The 18,668-nt window shown below is 36.3% G+C and overlaps 1 protein-coding gene and 1 long non-coding RNA gene across 13 annotated transcripts in view; one reads left to right on the top strand and one right to left on the bottom strand.

The window, feature by feature from the left end:
- Nucleotides 1-18,668, top strand: part of FILIP1 (filamin A interacting protein 1) — a 396,243-nt gene that overhangs the window by 284,023 nt on the left and 93,552 nt on the right. For all 11 annotated transcript variants that reach the window (XM_077162256.1, XM_077162258.1, XM_077162253.1 and 8 more), the window contains one exon: nt 16,488-16,661. In XM_077162256.1, the coding sequence (XP_077018371.1) occupies nt 16,488-16,661 (174 nt within the window). The remainder of the gene's footprint in view (nt 1-16,487; nt 16,662-18,668) is intronic.
- LOC143684872 (uncharacterized) overlaps nt 1-18,668 on the bottom strand; it is an 81,779-nt gene that overhangs the window by 21,202 nt on the left and 41,909 nt on the right. The window contains exons 3-5 of one of the 2 annotated variants that reach the window (XR_013176227.1): nt 6,424-6,479; nt 4,125-4,186; nt 2,626-2,811 (exon numbers count right to left, since the gene is read on the bottom strand). This is a non-coding gene — a long non-coding RNA (uncharacterized LOC143684872). Of the gene's footprint in view, nt 1-2,625; nt 2,812-4,124; nt 4,187-6,423; nt 6,480-18,668 lie in introns of those variants that run through there. The other variant, XR_013176228.1, reaches the window with a different exon arrangement.

Raw genomic sequence — 18,668 nt, 5'->3', positions numbered from 1 at the left:
GAGGGAGAGGTAAGGGGTATGGGATGTATGAGTTTTTTCTTTTTCTTTTGATTTCTTTTTCTGGAGTGATGCAAATGGTCTAAAAATGATCATTAGTAATGAATACACAGCTATGTGATGATACTGTGAGCCATTGATTATTTTTACACCATACATGGACTGTATGTGTGTGAAGATTTGTCAATAAAAATATTTAATAAAAGGAAAAAGAGTACATTGCTGAGTCTCCACATATTTGTGAGTTTTCCACTTCTTCCTCTGTTATTGATTTCTAGCTTCATTCTACTGTGGTCAGAGAAGGTACATTATATGGTTTCAATATTTTTTATTTATTGAGACTAATTCTGTGACTTAAATTTGTGGCCTATTCTGGAGAATGATCCATATGCACTTGAGAAGAATGTTTATTCTGTTGTTGTTTGGAGAAGTGTTCTGTATATGTCTAGTTAGTTTAGAGTGTTGTTCAAGAACACTCTTGAACAAATATTTATTTATTTATTTTTCGCATGGGCACACACCAGGAATTGTACCCAGGTCTCCAGCATGGCAGGCGAGAACTCTGCCACTGAGCCACCGTGGCCCACCCTATTTATTTTTTAATTGCTCTATCTATATGTTCTATTCCTTTATTGAAAATGGCATATTAGTATTTCCTACTATTAATGTAGAGCTATCAGTTTCTCCCTTCAAATCTTACAGTATTTGCTCCATATATTGTGGGGTTCTGCTGTTAGGTGCATATATATTTATAATTATTATGTCTTCTTATTGAATTGATCCCATTATCAGTATATAACGACCACCTTTGTCCCTCAATAGTTTTTTACTTAAAGTCTGTTTTACCTGATATTAATGAGGATACCCCAGCTCTCTTTTGATTATATTTACATGGTATTTTTTCCATCCATTCACTTTTAACCTAATGATGTCTTTAAATTTAAGGTGAGTCTCTTGTAAATAGCATCTAGTTGGGTCATGTTTTTTTAACAACACTGTCATGACTTGGCCTTTAACTGTATTAGCTTTTAGGTGAGTAGGAATAACAACTTATTTTTATGGAATTATTACATTTCATTTTCTTGAATAATATTCTAAGTCATTTGTTTGTGAATGCCTCAGATTTCTCATTTTTAAATGAAGGCATTAGGTTCGATGATTTTTAACACAGTTTCTGGCTCAATGTATCAATAATCCATTATTATGCATTCTAGAATCTATAAAAATGTCTTCAAGGGCAGCACATCACAGATATGAAGAACTTAGTAAATCTTTTACCTATTATGTTTAGATAAAGAAATAGACACTTAATTGCCTCCTATATTGGGTTTTGATCTTTTAAGTAAGGGTCATAAATTTTATTTCACATATTATAAGCTGCATGTTTTAGGTTTAGATGGTATTGATTTTGGTACTGATTTCAATAATAATAAGGAAGGACTGGGAAGCACTGCAGCAATAAATTAATACCTAAATGCTGGTGGCTTCATATAACAAAATTTATTTCTCATTACATTACCTGTCCATCTTGGGCTGGTGGGGGGACAGATCTGTGCTCTACATAGTCACTCAGGGACCCAGGCTGATAGAATTTTTGCTTTAAAGAGTATCACTAATTGTTTGGACAGGAAAAGAAAGAAGTGGAAGGGTTGTGCATCAGCTGTTAATGCTTTAGCATGGAATGACACCCATCATTTCTTCTCACAGTCTACTGGCCATAATTAGACACGTGGCCTCCTTTAATTTGAAAACAGTCTGGAAAATGTTTGAGGTGCCTATGAATATTCAGTGAGCAGTGTTTTTGCCACCACCTCTATCCAGAAATGATCTCAAAAGATTCAAAATAGTGTTCCCTTATTTCTTCCTCATATATAATGAAGAATCCGAATCATGGGGCAATTTTGACAGGGGATTTTGTGAACATAAATGAAAGTTATATGCCAATATGGAACCTGTCCTCAAAGGAGAAAGCGTATATGCTTTGAAAATGGGAAGTACAGGAAATTTTGATGGATCAGTGGAATACACACATACACACATAGACTTTATTCATTAATTTAGCAAGTGTTTATTGAGCACCCACTTGTGCCAATGACTGAGCCTGGGGCTAGAGACTAACATTCTCTCTTTCAAAAGAGAATGAAACTCCTGCCCTCTCTGAGTTCTGTATCTTGTGGGAAGAAGAAAATGAAGCAACTGCAATTACAACGTGGTTGTAATTGCAACCATAGTGGTTAGTACTATGATTAGAAGAGTGCAAGTCATTAGAAATAACAGTTGTGCATATTTTATGTCAATTCTCAAATCACAGAACATAACTACAGCTCCTAACCCATACCATTTAGATTACAATATACATGAGAAATTCTCACTGAAAAACATTTAAGATGCCCTGTCTCTGGTCCGATATACTATAAAGGCAAGATCATTTTATGAACAGATGCAAGCAATTAAATTTTCTCTTTGAAAAATTAGATTTGGCATTTTTAAATAACAGATGGCACTAGAAGGCCAATATTGCCCATGAGAACCAGCTGACAATCACAATAATACAAAAGTTTTGTGGCTTTTTTCAGGGCTTTCCTTTCTTTAAAAAAAAAAAAAGCCATTCCAGATAAGAACTCTATAGGAATTTTATTAAATATTAAAGATGCATTTTGATATTAATTTTTTAATTTTTGTACTTCTCTTTATTTTATTTTCTGAAGTCAGAAGGCTTGACTTTGGTTACAGCCTTCGTCTATAGGCAATGCCCACTTTCAGCAGGGGTACTAGCACAAGATGCCATATTTAACATTGCTTCTTATTGATGCCCTGTGTTAAATAAAATATTGAGAAATGTTTAGGAAAATAGCATGTCATTTCTGATTCAATATAATTTTAATGATGGGGATGGATGAATTGCACACTCAAGAACAAGCAGTATGGCCCAAATTCTTGAATTAGTGAGGGATTAGCTCCTTCACATCACCTTCATCAATAGTTCAAGGGGCTTAGAAGTTCAGGGCAAGCTAATGTGGGGTTGCCAGTGGTCTGTTAGATTTGTAATATAGATAAGAGAAATTGTTTTATGGGATTTAGACAGTCATAGAATATTGAGATCAACAAGGATGAGAAAAACTGCTTAAGCCTTTGACCCATTGATTCATTTTGATTCATTTTGTGGAAAAGCATTTGGTTATGATGCCTAGTAGTTCCAGGTGTTCCATGTCAGCCAACTGACTCTTAGGAGAAGAGTGGAGAGAAACTGGCTTTTATTGGGCACCTACTGTTAGCCAAGCATTATGTTGGTAACTTTACTTATATTTAACTCACATACAAGTGTGGAAACAAGTTCATAGACAACTTGCCCAAGGTTGCACAGCTATGTTAAATGACAGGAACACAGCTTGTTTGCTTGGCTAACAAGGGATGGGACAACTAACATTTGCCAAGTACTTTCTATATATTAGTTCATGTAAAACCTGTGAGGTAGCTACTGCCATCATCATATTACACTTGAGGATATTGAACTAATATTCAGGGAGGCTGACTCACTTGATCAAGGTCACGTTGATGTGTGTTTCTAACACAAGATTCCCAGGCACATGTTTTCTACCACACAGCTCCTCTTAAGTATGAGTAAATATAAGCCAAAAACTATAAGCTGACATTAAGAACTTATGTCAGTAAGTTATTATATGGTCAGTAACCATATAATAATATATATCTGCAGCACATCAGAACAACTGATATTTATAATGACTACCCTGAGTTCTTGAAAAATATTAACTTATGTAAATTATATCATTTTTAAGAAAGAAGGGATTTTATAATGTATTTACAGGTAGTACTATTCAAAATCCTAAAGAGAAAAACTATGGTAATTGTAGCCCTAATCCTTGATTATTTATAAAACTAAATATTCAGTGTGTCACTCACAATGAGTTCAAAATGACTGAGATTTCTGGCATTTTTTTGTTTAAAAAATTAAACTCTAGTTTTGCTAAATTGGCCAAATATATGTTATATAGACTATACTTAGGTGAGAGGCAGAAATGAGTAGGTCAATAAACCCAAAGAATCTTAATGTTATGTGATTCAAATAAATTTCATGTATAAATTCTATATGGATGATGTAGACTTACCTTGTTTGGTTGAAATATTTTCTCTTGAAAAGTGTTAGCAATATTTCCCAGCTCTCACAAGTCTGAGGATAAAAATGTGGTCAAAGAAAGTTTATATAGATTTCTTTTATCTCTCCTTCCACTGCCGAGCCTGCTTAGTGGAAATGCCAGGCTCATCAAGTTCTTCCCATAATATCCTGCAAGTCCCCAGAATATGCAAGTATGCCATACACTGCTCTTGGCTGTCATTTGGCATTCACCATTTCGCATTTTTCCTTTTCCAACTGCTCCTGTAAGTGCATGCTGGAAGCACAGCCAATATTGCTATGTGTAACCTGACAGGCTCGCTCTTCTGTTTATGTCAGTTGATGTCTATTTGGAGTCTACACAGGCTGATGTCTATACTGAAAGTATGATGCACAAGATGTACAGGGTGCTGCCCCTCCCAGTTCCTCCCCAATTCCCCCTTTTCTACTCTCCTGTTATTACTGAAGTTGTGATGCCTTGAATTCTAATTTCCTGATTCCTTTAGTTTTTATTGGGTGTTTTATGGTAGTCTCTCACCCTGGGACTTAGGCATGTTCTAAAGGTTGTGCTGGAGGTGGGGCTTCTGCGTGGCACTCGGCTGCACTCAGGTTCACCCTTCCCCTCTGACCCGACTCCGTTGTCCTTCAACCAAAATGGTGCCCTTCCTTTCCCAGGAAGAGCCCCAGCCCCTCATGCAAATAACCATGCGTCAAGGCCACCCTGCATTCATTCAGTCTTCCAGACAGGATTACATTGGAGAATTCCTCTCAAGCTTGAAAAATAACTTAGAGAGACCTCTGGAAAGGAGGCAAGCACAGGAAAATGTAAGGAGTTGAGACTAACTTAAATAAGCAGAGTTGAACCAGTGATGCTTGATCTGTCCTGAGTCTTGTCTAGCTGGTTTATGTTAAGGGGATTAAGTTTACTGAGCTGGAAAACAACCACAGTGAGCAAATTATCATCTCATTATGCTTTTGCAATGATTTCTCCCATGTTTTAAGGAATTTAGTTTCTCACCCAGTTCACAGAAAGTTGGAACCTATCTGCTGGACCTGGTTGGTCATAAAGGTGGGCAGAGGAAGGGCTCTGTTCATATTCTTTGTTAGCACAGAACAAAAAGCTTGCAAAATTTAAGAACGTATACCCTGTAGAATTACAGCACCACGTGGGAAAACCTGTGACCTTATCTAATTTCTAATCCAGGACACAGCAGCTGTCGCACTATTAATATCCCAATGTGTATAAAAAAGAAAAAAGAAGAAAACCACATAAGTCATAAAAATGTGTTTAAGTCAATGGATAACAGTGATATGCACAGGAAAAATATGACTATACTTCTATAATTTATTACAAGGAATTTTACCTTTAAAAATTCGTCATGGCAATTAGAAGGGCAAGTTTTAATATGAAAAATAGTGTCTGTCTCTAATATTCTAATAAAAAATTTATTTTGGATAATATTCAGTGTGAAAAGGCTAGAGAGGAGTGTGGTCTTTAATGAATAAACTCTGTAGAGACTTTCAAGCTACTATCAACCACAGAGTTGTGGAAAGAAATTGCTCCAGAGAAACTGAAAGACACATGTTTAACAATAACAGCCCCTAAACTAACTGTGTGTGTTCTCCTTGTATTTTATTGTATTATTAATCATATTATCTCTACTTCTTTCTAAAATTCAGGAGAAAAAGTGAATTTAATTTCTAGTAGTGGCTGATAACATCATGAACTACACAATTTTTTTTCTTTCAAACCATTTATAATAGTTTTTTCCCTAACTAGCGGAAATAGTGTAATTCAATTTGTATGAGATTTAAAGATAATCCATTTCCTGTTGCAACATTCTGGTGGAATGTACTGTTTTTCTTTATTCGGTTTACATTTTTTCTTTTTTGAACAAACTTAAGAAGAACAAAGTGACTCCTAAATTGTACACAAAGCTGCCAGATGAAAGAGTGAAGAGGTTGATAAAATGTTATTGTTTAGATAATTGAACATGGCTAAGTAGTTAAGGTTGTTTCGAGGTTTTCAGTGCCAGTTTATGCCTCTCTGACTTCACATCGCTTAATTTAAGTTTTCTTTATTTCAACAAATATTTACTGAGTACCCATAATGTGACAGGCACTCTTTTAGGCACTATCAACATATTCCCGGTTGTCAAAACAGCTCACAGCCTAAGAAGGAAATAGACATGTAAATAATAAATTACCTTATCTAGAAAGATAGAAAAATTGAGTTGAGAGTTCATTTACAGAATGAGAATAAGAAAAGAGAAATGGGAATGGAAAGCGCTTACCCAGAATGGGCATGCATTGGTCTTCCAGGACCATCTTCCTGGGGCTCCTTGGCTCACTGCAACAATGGAAACATATTTAGGTAGTTAACTAAGTAATAGAAAGAAGTGACTGTGGCATTCTGTATTTATCCATTTCAGGTCAACAGCTCTTGGCAGGGAATACCCAGTTCATGGCCTGCAGGGCCATTAAGTAGGTTTAGGGTTTCTCAAGCTTCCCACTGGCAATTCTCCCTCTCCGCTAAAGAGAATGGACCACCATGCTGAGGGCCGGTCCTAAGCTGTCTGCTGTCTGCTGCAAGGAAATGTTTTTTAAGTCTCGTGTTTTGTTTTAAACATTCCTGTGAATGTTAAAATTGTGCTAATATTCTCAATGGATTTAAAACTACTTACCACCCACCCCAAGTCTTCAAGTAATCTTTGTGTTCCGGGAAGGTGCACCACATTTACCCTGAGGCTCCAAGGTTCATTGACATTCCACTTTGTCCTCCCAGGATTACACACATCCCTGTTTTAAAAGCATGGGGTAAAAAGCTTATCTCTCATAGACATAACAACTAATTCCTGCTTTCCTACTCATTATGTTTTTGCTTTCATTTTACCCCAAAAGATTTTTTTTTTAAGATACACATTAAAAAAATAGTTAAAATATCACCTGGCACAATAATCAATAATGGCATTCTACCTTTTAAAAAAACCTAAGTTCTAGAAACACCATCAATGACATACAGTTCCTGTGTACAGTGAGTCTGTTATTGCTGCCTTGTTCAGTACAGGTATATTTTGGGATATCCAGTCTCCTGCTTACTTGGTAGCTGCCCGTTGGTAACCAACTTGTCTTGGTTTACCTGGGACTGTCCTGGTGTTCATATTAAATATACCATGTTCTGGATGCCATTCCTCTCAGTCCCTGGCAAGCCAAGACTATTGATCATCCTCGTTTGCCCGAAACTGACAGGCACTTCCAACAAGCTTCCAGGGACTCTGCTGGTTTGGGTTGCTGGTCTGCAGTGAGCATGATGTTTTTGTAAGGGAGGGTCAATGGGACTGATGACACAGAAAGAACATGAGAAGCCTCTGGGACAAGCAAGCCTCTGGGAATCATAGGGCACTGCCGGTTGCTTGAGCTGACACAGCAAAACAACAAAACAGCGCTTTTTGTGCTAAACTGGTTCATCTGCCCTAGATCAGTGGTTCCCAAGCTTTTTTGGGCTATGGAATCACCTGCAGATCTATTCTGAATCACAGTTCCTAAGCTGAGTTAGAATTTCTGTGAATTTAATACAGCAGATGAATGATTTTTCCACTACATAAATCTGACCATGTTATTGTCTTTCTACTTAAAAATTTCCAAGGCTTCTTGCTGTTCAATGATAAAATGCAAACTTACTGCCTGGTTTATAGAGCTTTTCGTGATTTGTCGCTTGTTTCGCATGCTAGCCTCATGTTGCACGGTCCCATGCATCTAAATCTGTTTTGCCTTTGCATTCTGTCTTCCCTCTGCCTGGAACACTCTCAAGCTATGACCTCCCCTCTTTGGCTAAAATACTCATTGTGAGATTTGAAGTCACTTCGTCCAGAAAGCCCACTCTGATAGCTCAGATTCAAGTAAAGTATTTCCTCCATCATAGGGCTTATCATGTTGTATTCTAAATGTCTGACAACTGATATCTATATCCTTCTAGATTTTATTCTCCAAGGATACCATTACTATCTTCAATAATAAATACAATGCATTGCCCAAATATTTATTGAATAAATGCTTGGATTCAAACCTCTATGCCACCTGTGTGGTTTCCACCTGCCAAGTGGCCCCCTAAGTTCTACTTTCCCAGCAAAGTCTAGATAGCATCCCTTGACTTTATAAAATGAATCAATGACACTTACCTCTGTCAGCCCTGGACTTCCCAGAGCAGCTCTTTGCTGCCCTCACATGTTTTGAATTAATTCCTTATGCAGCCTACTGAGACAATCCCTTGCTCTACTACTTTTAGTTCTGGGGGTATGTCTTTGTCCTTGACCTCCATAGTCCTCCATTGACATGAAGAGGAGCCATGTGGCATGGAGGAGAGGGGCGTGGCCCTTTGTGCCTGTTTCTATACCCTGATTCAATATTTCTTCTCACAAGTTGAACATTTTAAAAAGTTTCTCCCTCCTACCACTCCTTTTTTATTTTTTTAACCCCATCAGAAGAAAGCAACTCTTCTTTAGAGTTCTCTTCAAGGCATTCTCCCCTCTAGGTCATTTTACATATATTTAAATAAGGGATATATTTAGCAGCTCCCTTGCTTTTGATAACACTTCAGTGTGAAAACAGTATTGTTCAAGGGCAGAAACTCTCTTACATTTTGGATTTCATTCTTTTATAGAGAAATTAGCCATCAAAATGTAGATGCGAAGTGATTTTATCCCCAAAATGTAGGATCTTATTATATACAAAGATTGACTCATATGTTTAAACTAATGAAAAATGTTATTGTAATCACGTAGTCTTCTTCATCAATCTATTGAGTAAACAGATACCACAATATTAATACTGATTTATTATATTAAATTGTTTTAGACAGCAGTATAATCAACATTTTTACTCCTTCCATGATTATTATTATAGTCATTAAAAAGCCTTTAATAAGCCCAATGGTGAATAGTGTGGTTCTAAATATATAATGTGCAGTATTACAACAAAATACTTCTTTTTTTTTTTTTTTTTATAGGAAAGACAGAGAGAAGGAAGGAAGGATAGAAGGAAGGAAGAAAGAGAAACATTTTTAAACATTTTCTTGTTTTATTGTATTTTGTTTTTCCGTTTTTTGTTACATGGGCTGGGGCCGGGAATCGAACCGAGGTCCTCCGGCATAGCAGGCAAGCACTTTGCCCGCTGAGCCACCGCGGCCCGCCCTTTTTTTTTTTTTTTTTTTTTTTTTTTTTAAGAGAGAGGGAGGAAGGGAAGGAAAGACAGAGAGAAGGAAGGAAGGAAAGGAAACATCTTTAAACATTTTCTTGTTTTATTGTATTTTGTTTGTTTGTTTGTTTTTTACATGGGCTGGGGCCGGGAATCGAACCGAGGTCCTCCGGCATGGCAGGCAAGCACTTTGCCCGCTGAGCCACCGCGGCCCGCCAAAATACTTCTTTTTGTTGTAGCCTCTACAACAAAAGAGGCTCTTTTTTGTTTGGTAATTAATGTCTAGGGTAAAAATGCTAAGAATGAAGTATTTAATATATTTAGCACATCGCAATTAATACATTTCAGCTATTAATATATTTCAATCATAAATACATTTTTTCAGGTGAGAATTAATAGGTGTTTCATATTAGTTGGAACAAAATAACCACCTTCTAAGAGAATTAGGAAAATTTGGTGAAGAAGGTAATAATTACATATTTTTTAATTGAAAATAGCTATTATTTACAGTTTTACAGGCACTTTGTACTCTTAAAACACATGGGACCAAGTGTGGGGGAGGGGTCCAGAGTGGTCCTACCTTAGTTTTTGGTGTGTGTTTGTTTGTTTTGTTTTGTTTTTTGGTTGTTTTTGGAGTTTTCTCCAGTCTCTGCCATCCTCCAGAGTTCCAAGTGAGTGGAATGTGCACTTTTATTTTGTTGTCTCTAAGAGGAAACTTCCCAGGGGATGTCTTATGTCACCATCTTGATGATGACTCCCTAGGGTGGATTTTTAATCATGAATGAACATTGACCATTATAAAATCATTTTTATGAATTGATTTATATATTCATATAGATTTTCTTCTTTAACCTTTTAATTTTGTTAAATATTTTGATAGATTTTCTGTTCTTGCAGTACCCTTGCATTCCTGGGATATACTCTATTTATTTATGAGCTGTCATTTTTTTTACTATACTAAGAAATTTGATTTCCTAGCATTTTATACTTGTTATTTTGAAATAAATTCATATAACCAGAAAAGGTTACAATAGGACAAAGAACTGTCATATACCTTTCGCCCAGATTCACCAAATATTAACATTTTGCCAAATTTGCTTTCTCTTTCTTTTTGTGTGTATGTATGCTTTATTCTGACCACTGAGAGTAAGTTGCATACATCATGCTCCTTCATGCATGAATACTTCAGTATGTGTTTCCTAAGAATAGTATATTCTTTTACATGATCACAGTACAGTTATCAACTTCATCAAATTTAACATTGAAAATTCCTTTTTTTTTTGCCCGGGCAGGCACCGGGAATTGAACCCAGGTCTCTGGCATGACAGGCAAGAAGTCTGCCTGCCGAGCCACCGTGGCCCAACACTGACAATTTCTTAACATTTTATTTAGGATTTTCCCATCTATCTTCATAAGAAAAAACAATCTGTAATTTTCTTTTCTTATACTTTATGACATCAAAGATACAGTAGTATACATGGAAATATTAAATGGTAAAGGAGTACAATGTATGCATTCTTTTCCAAATGTTTAGAAAATAGGTTAAATAGATGATAGATGGTAGATAATAAGTAGATGCAGATAGAATGATGTAATGAATGTGACTACATGTTAAAACTTGGTAAATCTGGGTATGTAGGTAGAGGGTATACTGGAGCTTTCTATATTATTTTTGTATTATGTTTACAGTTTTCCTCTAAATTTGAAGTTATTTCAAAATAAGAAATTTTTAAAAAGTGCTTTGTTTACATTATCTTGTTAGAGGCTGACAAACTTTTGTGATGTAAGGAGGGATTGATTTCCCCACTTTACAGACAAAGAAACTGAGTCAGGGAGATTAAGTGACTTTTGGAAGAAAGCTGCTTCTTTCATCTACTGTATACCTTTCAGAAATTAGCTGGGGTCTTTCATTCCCTCCTATTCTCCTTGTGGTAGGATCTGGCTTTCTAGTAACTTCACTTTAGCTTTAACAGGACTCGGGAAGGAGAGAATAGATTAAGAATGAGAATTGGGAGTTGCATTTTTTTGTTTCTTCCTCAAAAATTCATCATGTTGTTTTTAAATAGAAATAAATATTCAGATAAACTACAAGTTAGTACAGTTTGGGCTGTTCATAAAAGAGAGGAAAAGAATCCATGCTTTTTTTTGCATGGAATTCCAAAATTTACTTGTCCACATGCTCCTCTGGCTATAAAATCAATCAATTCTGAATATGAATAGGAGATTATCAAAAATAAAATGGAAACCACTATCCTATATGTTTCAATCATAATACAATACAGTAGATGTTTTTATACAAGATTCTGTTGGTAATTTCGGTTCTTGTACCTTAAGGATGGTGTATAACAGAGCTGGAAATGGGCATCGAAAATGGTAAAGAAGATCCCATCTAAGGAGGAAAAGATAAAAAGGACTCTAGACTGGAAAAATGAAGACCTTGAGAAATGTGATAAAAATCTCTAAAATTATTAATATTATTAATAAGGCAACCATAGAATTAGGTTACCCAAATTTTGGAATAGTGGAAATGAGTGCTCGAATGTTGAAAGAAATAGTTAAAAACAAGTTCCTGTTAAGGGAGGGAGTTGATATTTTAGAGTTAGCTGAAAGCTCTACGATTTTGTGTTTGGTACTTAACATGAAGGGTATACAAAGATATGGAGTTTATTTCTCTGAGGGAAGATTCAGGGTGAAATCATAAACAAATTCATAGAATCACAATCACTCGAGTGGAAGGGACCTTAAACATCATTTGTTCTAAACTCTCACCTAGAACATAGATTTTAAATCACTTTCCCAAAGGCTTTAAGTAAATTTGTACATTCACCATGGGTAAATGGTAGCGACCAGGGTATTAGAAGGTGTTCTCCTAATCTTTTGTGGTTATTTTCAAGAACCGTTATCCTTTGTGTGTAATCAAAAAGTAAATCTTCAGCTGAATTGACTATTGGTCTGCTCTAATTTAAAATTTCGTTCTTGAAATAAATGTTCTTAAGAGCAAAGAATGCAATTTCTAGAGAAACTAATCAATATTAAACTTTACATCTGAGTAGGAAAAAATATATCTTATAAAATTTCTTTCCTGCACATGCAGTAAAAAGGCATTTAATGATGGAGACCTGACAGAAACAATAGTAACTGGCTATTACTGATTCAGCACCTACCTTCTGTGTGCCGAGTTCTATATTAGGCATTTTATTATTATTTTATCCTGACAACAGCCGTATAATAAAGTTATGATGATCCCATTTTATAAATGATAAAATTAGGTCAAAGCAATATTAATGACTTGTACAAATCAGACAGCAAAACTAGGAATGGAAACTAGTTCTGAGTTTTTAAAAAACTGAGCTCTTTCCACTATACCATGCTATGAACCTTATTTCCATGTTTTAATTCAAATTCTTCTTTGCCTGATAGCTTTATTACTTATTTAATTTTCTTTTATGCTCAGGTTTATGCACTCAAGATTATTTGGTGCAGTTTACATTTGAGGGCTACTTTCCAATTAATTCACAATTAGAGACAAATTGTTTTTCAGAATGTCATTTGTGGAAATGCCATATGGAAATTGTTCTGCTGTGATTTCTTCATCTGTCTAGCCAGAATGTGACTAATAAGAATAAATATTAGGTGAGAAAACCCATAATCCTTATATAGGCTTGTGTTCAATCAACTCCAGCTCAACGACTATTCTACATCTGGTGTCTCTGCCGTGTTTGAAGTAATTCCAAAAGGAGTCAAGCTGGTGGCAAAACAGAGTATAGAATGATAATCTGGGCAATTTTTGTTTTATGTTCTCCTTTTTGTTAAGTCCCAGAGGTACTGTGCATAAACTCATCTGTGACCAGAATGAAGGTGACTTTCTCAGCATTGAACACAAGGAAAAGACAGAACTTTCTATTAAATTATTTGCTGTTGTTTCATTTATGTGAAATAGGAATGATGAAATATTTCTTCTTCCTTGTAAAAGAAAACACCGCTTTCTCTTTAAGAAAATAATTACATACTCACTGTAGAAAATACAAATTAAACAAAAGAGAATAAAAACAGCCAATAATCTCCTACCCAATATTTTAGTGTCCTCTCTTAAACCATTTTATTTTGGTTTCTCTCTCTCTCTCTTTAGTTACCCAAGTACTATATGATCAGGTCTATTTTCTATCCTTCTATAATGATTTTTTTCCCCGAAGAATGTGAGTTCTGCTTTCATTCTATTGCTATCTGTTTCAGAAAGCAGAGGAGATCATTTGAAGTTTTTACATTTCATTATGATTCAGCATCTCAATTTATTATGCTAAAGACAGGACATTCCATGTCTGCACTACAAGTCTTCATGTGTCACACATTAAAATGAGAGCTATAAGAAACAGCATTTACATCATCTTATTTAAAATGGAAAAGATACAGTAAATTGTCATCGAGAGTGCCAGCTCACCAACCCTTAATTGTCACCATTTTTCCACTTTCAAATGCAATTCTAACTTTTCCTTCCTGCCATTTTATAGTTCACTGAATTCCCAGCCCTGGGTTTCTTCTTTCAAGACATCCCTTTCTCCTTTAGCTTTGGCTAAAACAAAAGGTTAACCTCAGGTGTAAGAGTGATTTAAAGGAGAAAGGTGGTGTATTAGTTTATAAGCTACTAGAATGCAAAATACCAGAAATGGAATGGCTTTTAAAAAGGGAATTTAATAAGTTACAAGTTTGCAGTCCTAAGGAAATGAAAGTGTCCAAATTAACAACAAGAGGTTATCTTCACTCAAGGCTGATGTCTTTTCTGAACAACTCTGTCAGCTGGGAAGGCAGGTGGCTGGTATATACTGGTCCCTTGCTCCTGGGCTCTGTTGCTTTCAGCCTCTTTTCCTGTGGGGGTTCCTCACTTTGCTTCTCCAGGCCTGGCTTTCATCTCTTGGCTTCCCTTGGCTCTCTCCAGGTTCTGGCTTGCTTAACATCTCATAGGAAATCACATGGCAGCATCTGCTGGGCTCCAGTCATCTCCACATATCTCTGCCTCTGTTCTCCAAGTGTTGGCATTTGTGTCATCTCTAAGCTTTCTCCAAAATGTTCCCTCTTTTAAAGGACTCCAGTTAACTAATCAAGACCCACCTGGAATCTGTGAGTCACTTCTTCATCTAACCAAAGGTCAAAACCACAGTTGGGTGTGTCACAGGTCCATGGAGATAATCTAATAAAAAATTTCTGACCTACAGTGTTGAATTAGGATTCAAGGAAACGGCTGCCCCCACAGGATTCATCAGGATTAAAATTTGGCTTTTCTGGGGTCCAAAATACTTTCAAACTGGCACAGGTAGTGATACCTTTCTTTCTAAGAACAGGAAATAGAAATGTACTTGAACTAAGATGAGAAAATTTAGATTAGATAATGCCCAGAATTTGTATTCAGTTGAGATGCTGGGACTCTTAACTGTATGGAAGAGTAGCTCTCAACCTTGGGATCACCTGGGGAACTTTCAAAAATGTACAGATGAATGGATCCTTGGAGTATGCCCTGGGCATTGGAAATTTTGATGTTCCCCAGGTGATTCCAATGCAGACAAGGATGTAAACCAATATTTTAGAAGATGCTTTATATAGAGATGAACATGGGAGCACTTCTCACTTGAAGATGAGTAACACAGTCTATATACCTCGAGGTTCCTTCAATAAAGAGCCCCATGTACAGATGTGCAGTTGTGCCTTGCTTGAGGGTGCCTAGCAGAGGGGTGAATAGGGACTTAAATACAGCCCATTCTTCCCTCATTAGTCAGGTTGCACCCTGACTCAGGGCTGTACTCTTGGACAAGAGGATTTCTTTTTCTGATTTCCACAAAGTCACTGTACAAGGTAGTCTGACATTTTTGTCTGCTTATGTCTTTTCACTCTCCAGGGAGACACATTGCCTGGAGACATATTGCCTTTCCTTTAAACTATTCTGTGACTCTAATATTCTAGCTAATTCCAAACCACTAGGTTCTTCAAAATTAATCTAGTCCATTTTTGTCAGAGACAACATAGGAAAAAAATCTGAAAATTCCAGTCTGGTGATGTTCCTGTAATAAGTTAGTAATTAGTCACCTGGAATTAGATTAATTTGAAGACTATAGAAAGAGCAATTAAAGTAAGAAACCTCAAAAAAGACCAACTTTATAAAGGTCTTATTGTAAATATTTATAGCTGACTGGTTAGCTGTCTTGTTTAGAATACCATGATGTTGAGCCAGGTTTATAATTTCAAACCCATAGTTAGCATGACACGGGGGAAAACTCTTTGCCATTGTCACAGAATGAAGCTCTGACCCCAAACTGTTCTTCAGTACAAGTTGGAAGGCAGTCAGGATACTTCATACCCATTACCATTACTGGAAAAATAGCTCCAAGTATATGCCCAGGTGGGAACATGTTCAGCAAATGCTAGTTCCATCATAACCAGAGAGCTCATCACTACTAACCAGCATAAAATACATCCAGATGTATTTGCATTATGTAATGGGGGAGCATAATCAATATATACATGTGTTTTCCTTAAGATCCTCAATACGATGCTAGAATTTTTGCTAATAAAACAAAGAAACAACCTAACCCACCCTGTTAGGCTTATCTGATTGGCAGTCTGACAGTTAAAAGGCTTAAATTTTACCTTCAGTGTGAATACATTAGACTAAAATAATCCAGTTCCATGTGAGTTCCCATCCATATGTTTCTATGCAAAATGAAACCCTTGATGGGAACTATGAAATCACTAATAAAGGCTATTTTAATTCAATACATATAGAGTTATATAGAAGGGAGGAGTATTTGAATACCACAATGAAAGCATATATACAAAACTAGCAAATTTTTAAATTGTCTTTAATTTCATAATGCACTAAAATAGGATAGCTCTACCCATTTTCAAAATTATTGCTACTTAAACAAGGCAATTTTTATGTAGTTAATATTAGCACAAAACCTTTTTCTGCTTGCCTGCTTCCTAGCAACCTGATGCAGTGTATCTGCTTGCCAATCTACTTTTGGCAAAGAAAAATAAGAACAGAATACCCCGTGAATTTGCCCACAGCCTTTAAAGAGATGGGGATATGTTCAATAAGCTCCATGTCGATTTTGTGAGCCTGGGTTGTGATTTGTATTGTCAATTGCCTGACCTAACTGCACTTTCTAAACCACAGGCCAGGGAAGATGTGATCCACATGCTAAAGACAGAGAAAACCAAGCCCGAGGTTCTGGAGGCTCATTACGGATCTGCAGAGCCGGAGAAAGTGCTGCGCATCCTGCACAGAGATGCCATCCTTGCCCAGGAGAAGTCCATAGGAGAAGATGTCTATGAGAAACCTATCTCAGAGGTAAAAAACTGACATCAAAAAATCACCCTAGAAGGGAACCTCAGAGTGATATGGTAATCTTCATATTCTTCCATTTTACATGCTTTAATATTTTCTTTCAAAGACAAACTATTTATAATACACTAATATAGCATTAAATGTTAATTAAATAACTCATGGTTATAATCGGGTATGTTTCAATGGTAAGAATTTTAGAAACTTGCTCTTAGATATATGTAAAGCCCAAACCATAATTCTCCACATGAATATATCATCTTAATTGCATGCTCTTGCTGTCCATTATTATTTTACTTCTCTAACAGATGATGTACATAAAAATGTGAAGTGCTTATCAGTTTTACTAGTGAGTTGCCAAGATTATTATTGAGATGGTAACCTAAAATTAAATTGATTTTATTTATTTCACTGCTATTTTTGGTTTGGTTACCCATATTTTTCATATCTTATAGACTCTGTCACAATTAAAATGGGCTCATGGAAGTAGCTAAAATGCAATGATTGAGACAAACTCCCACTGAATGCTTAAGACAATTCTTTAAGATGAAAGGAAATCTAAAAGTGTTCTGTTTACCATTTTTATACAAGACTGTATTAGGAACTATTGATCATTGCTATTAATATACCCATGATACGATATTTTAAAAATACTCTAACAATTATAGAAGTTTGCCAAATTAGGGTGTCAGTTGATGAGTCTAGCCACACTGATTCTTCAGAATCCATGTCAAAAAATTTCACAGAAATTAGTGTTGTGAATGAAAAGAAGAATTCAGAAATTAAAAGTCTGAAGCAATTTATAAATTTACATTTTAACTTATGTCAAGTCTTTGCAGCAGTTAGTTTGACAGATCTCAGAGACAAGATTGGGTTTAGACAATTATTCACAACAGACTGATGACTCTATAATTTTCTAATTTCTGCAACAAAGATAAACGGGAGCACTGTTCCCATCATTTCTTAATATGTTAGGGGACAATCATCTGAGAGGAAGCACTAGTGGAAAGGAAGCACTTGCTTTGGAGTCAACCGGTTGGATCCACTTTCATATCCCTGATCCGCCTTTCCTAGCTATGGCTTTGGGCATGTCACTTTAAGCTCTTTAAGTCTCAATATCCTTATCTGTAGGTGGGAGAAACCACAGTTCCCATCTCTTAGATTTCTTGTGAGTAAGAAGGAATGCCTGTAAAATTCTTAACATAGTGCCTGGCATATACTAGGTACTCAACAATATTAGGCTTTACTATTTGGTGGAATTTGAAGGTGACAAATGATCACACCCTCAGTTGTCTCCAGACTTGGAAGAATTTGAGGAATAAAAGATATATACAGGTCAAAATATCAGTTTAATAATAACTAGAACCATAACAACCTGGATTGGAGAACCCTGCATGAATAAATGTTCAATTCAGCTTCCTAAATCTTTTTTCCCAAGTCTAGATCTTGGAATGATGTCCCACCCTTCCCCCAAGAGACAGGCAGGTCTGTGGGGCAGATACACTTACCCAGAATCACTACCCCCAACCCACTGAGATCTATGAATAAGACAAAGGGGGAGAAGTTCCTGACTCCTGATAGCCTACCTTATAGCATAGAGGAGCAGCAGAAAACACCCACCCAATGGGTTGTCATCCTGGGATTGACTAAGCTGGGCATGCATCTTGGTTCCTTTCCCCTTTCAATTCAGTAATCAGAAGGGTTGTTCCTCCCTTGGGGAGAACTGAAGGAAGAGGTAGAAAGAAGGACAGAAGCTACTTTTCCCAATACTGCCAAAATAGTGAATTTCTTCCTTTGTAAGTGAAACAGAATGAAGAAGGAGAAAAAATTTTCATTTACCCCCTCCAAAATTATAGGCTTTTAACCCTCTGGGCTTAAGAATCAAGCTCTTGTTACCCAGGAGCAGGAACTCTGCTCCCAACATCATAAGGCAGGAACCCCAACATATCACTGTTCCTTTAGCCTCCTGGGACCATGAGCAGGCAGCCCAGCTCTTATTTCTAGAAGCCATGT

This window comes from Tamandua tetradactyla, chromosome 5, assembly GCF_023851605.1.
Source record: "Tamandua tetradactyla isolate mTamTet1 chromosome 5, mTamTet1.pri, whole genome shotgun sequence".
Lineage (NCBI taxonomy): Eukaryota > Metazoa > Chordata > Mammalia > Pilosa > Myrmecophagidae > Tamandua > Tamandua tetradactyla.
Note: the sequence above shows the minus strand (reverse complement) of the source record. Positions and strands in the feature narration are given on the sequence as shown.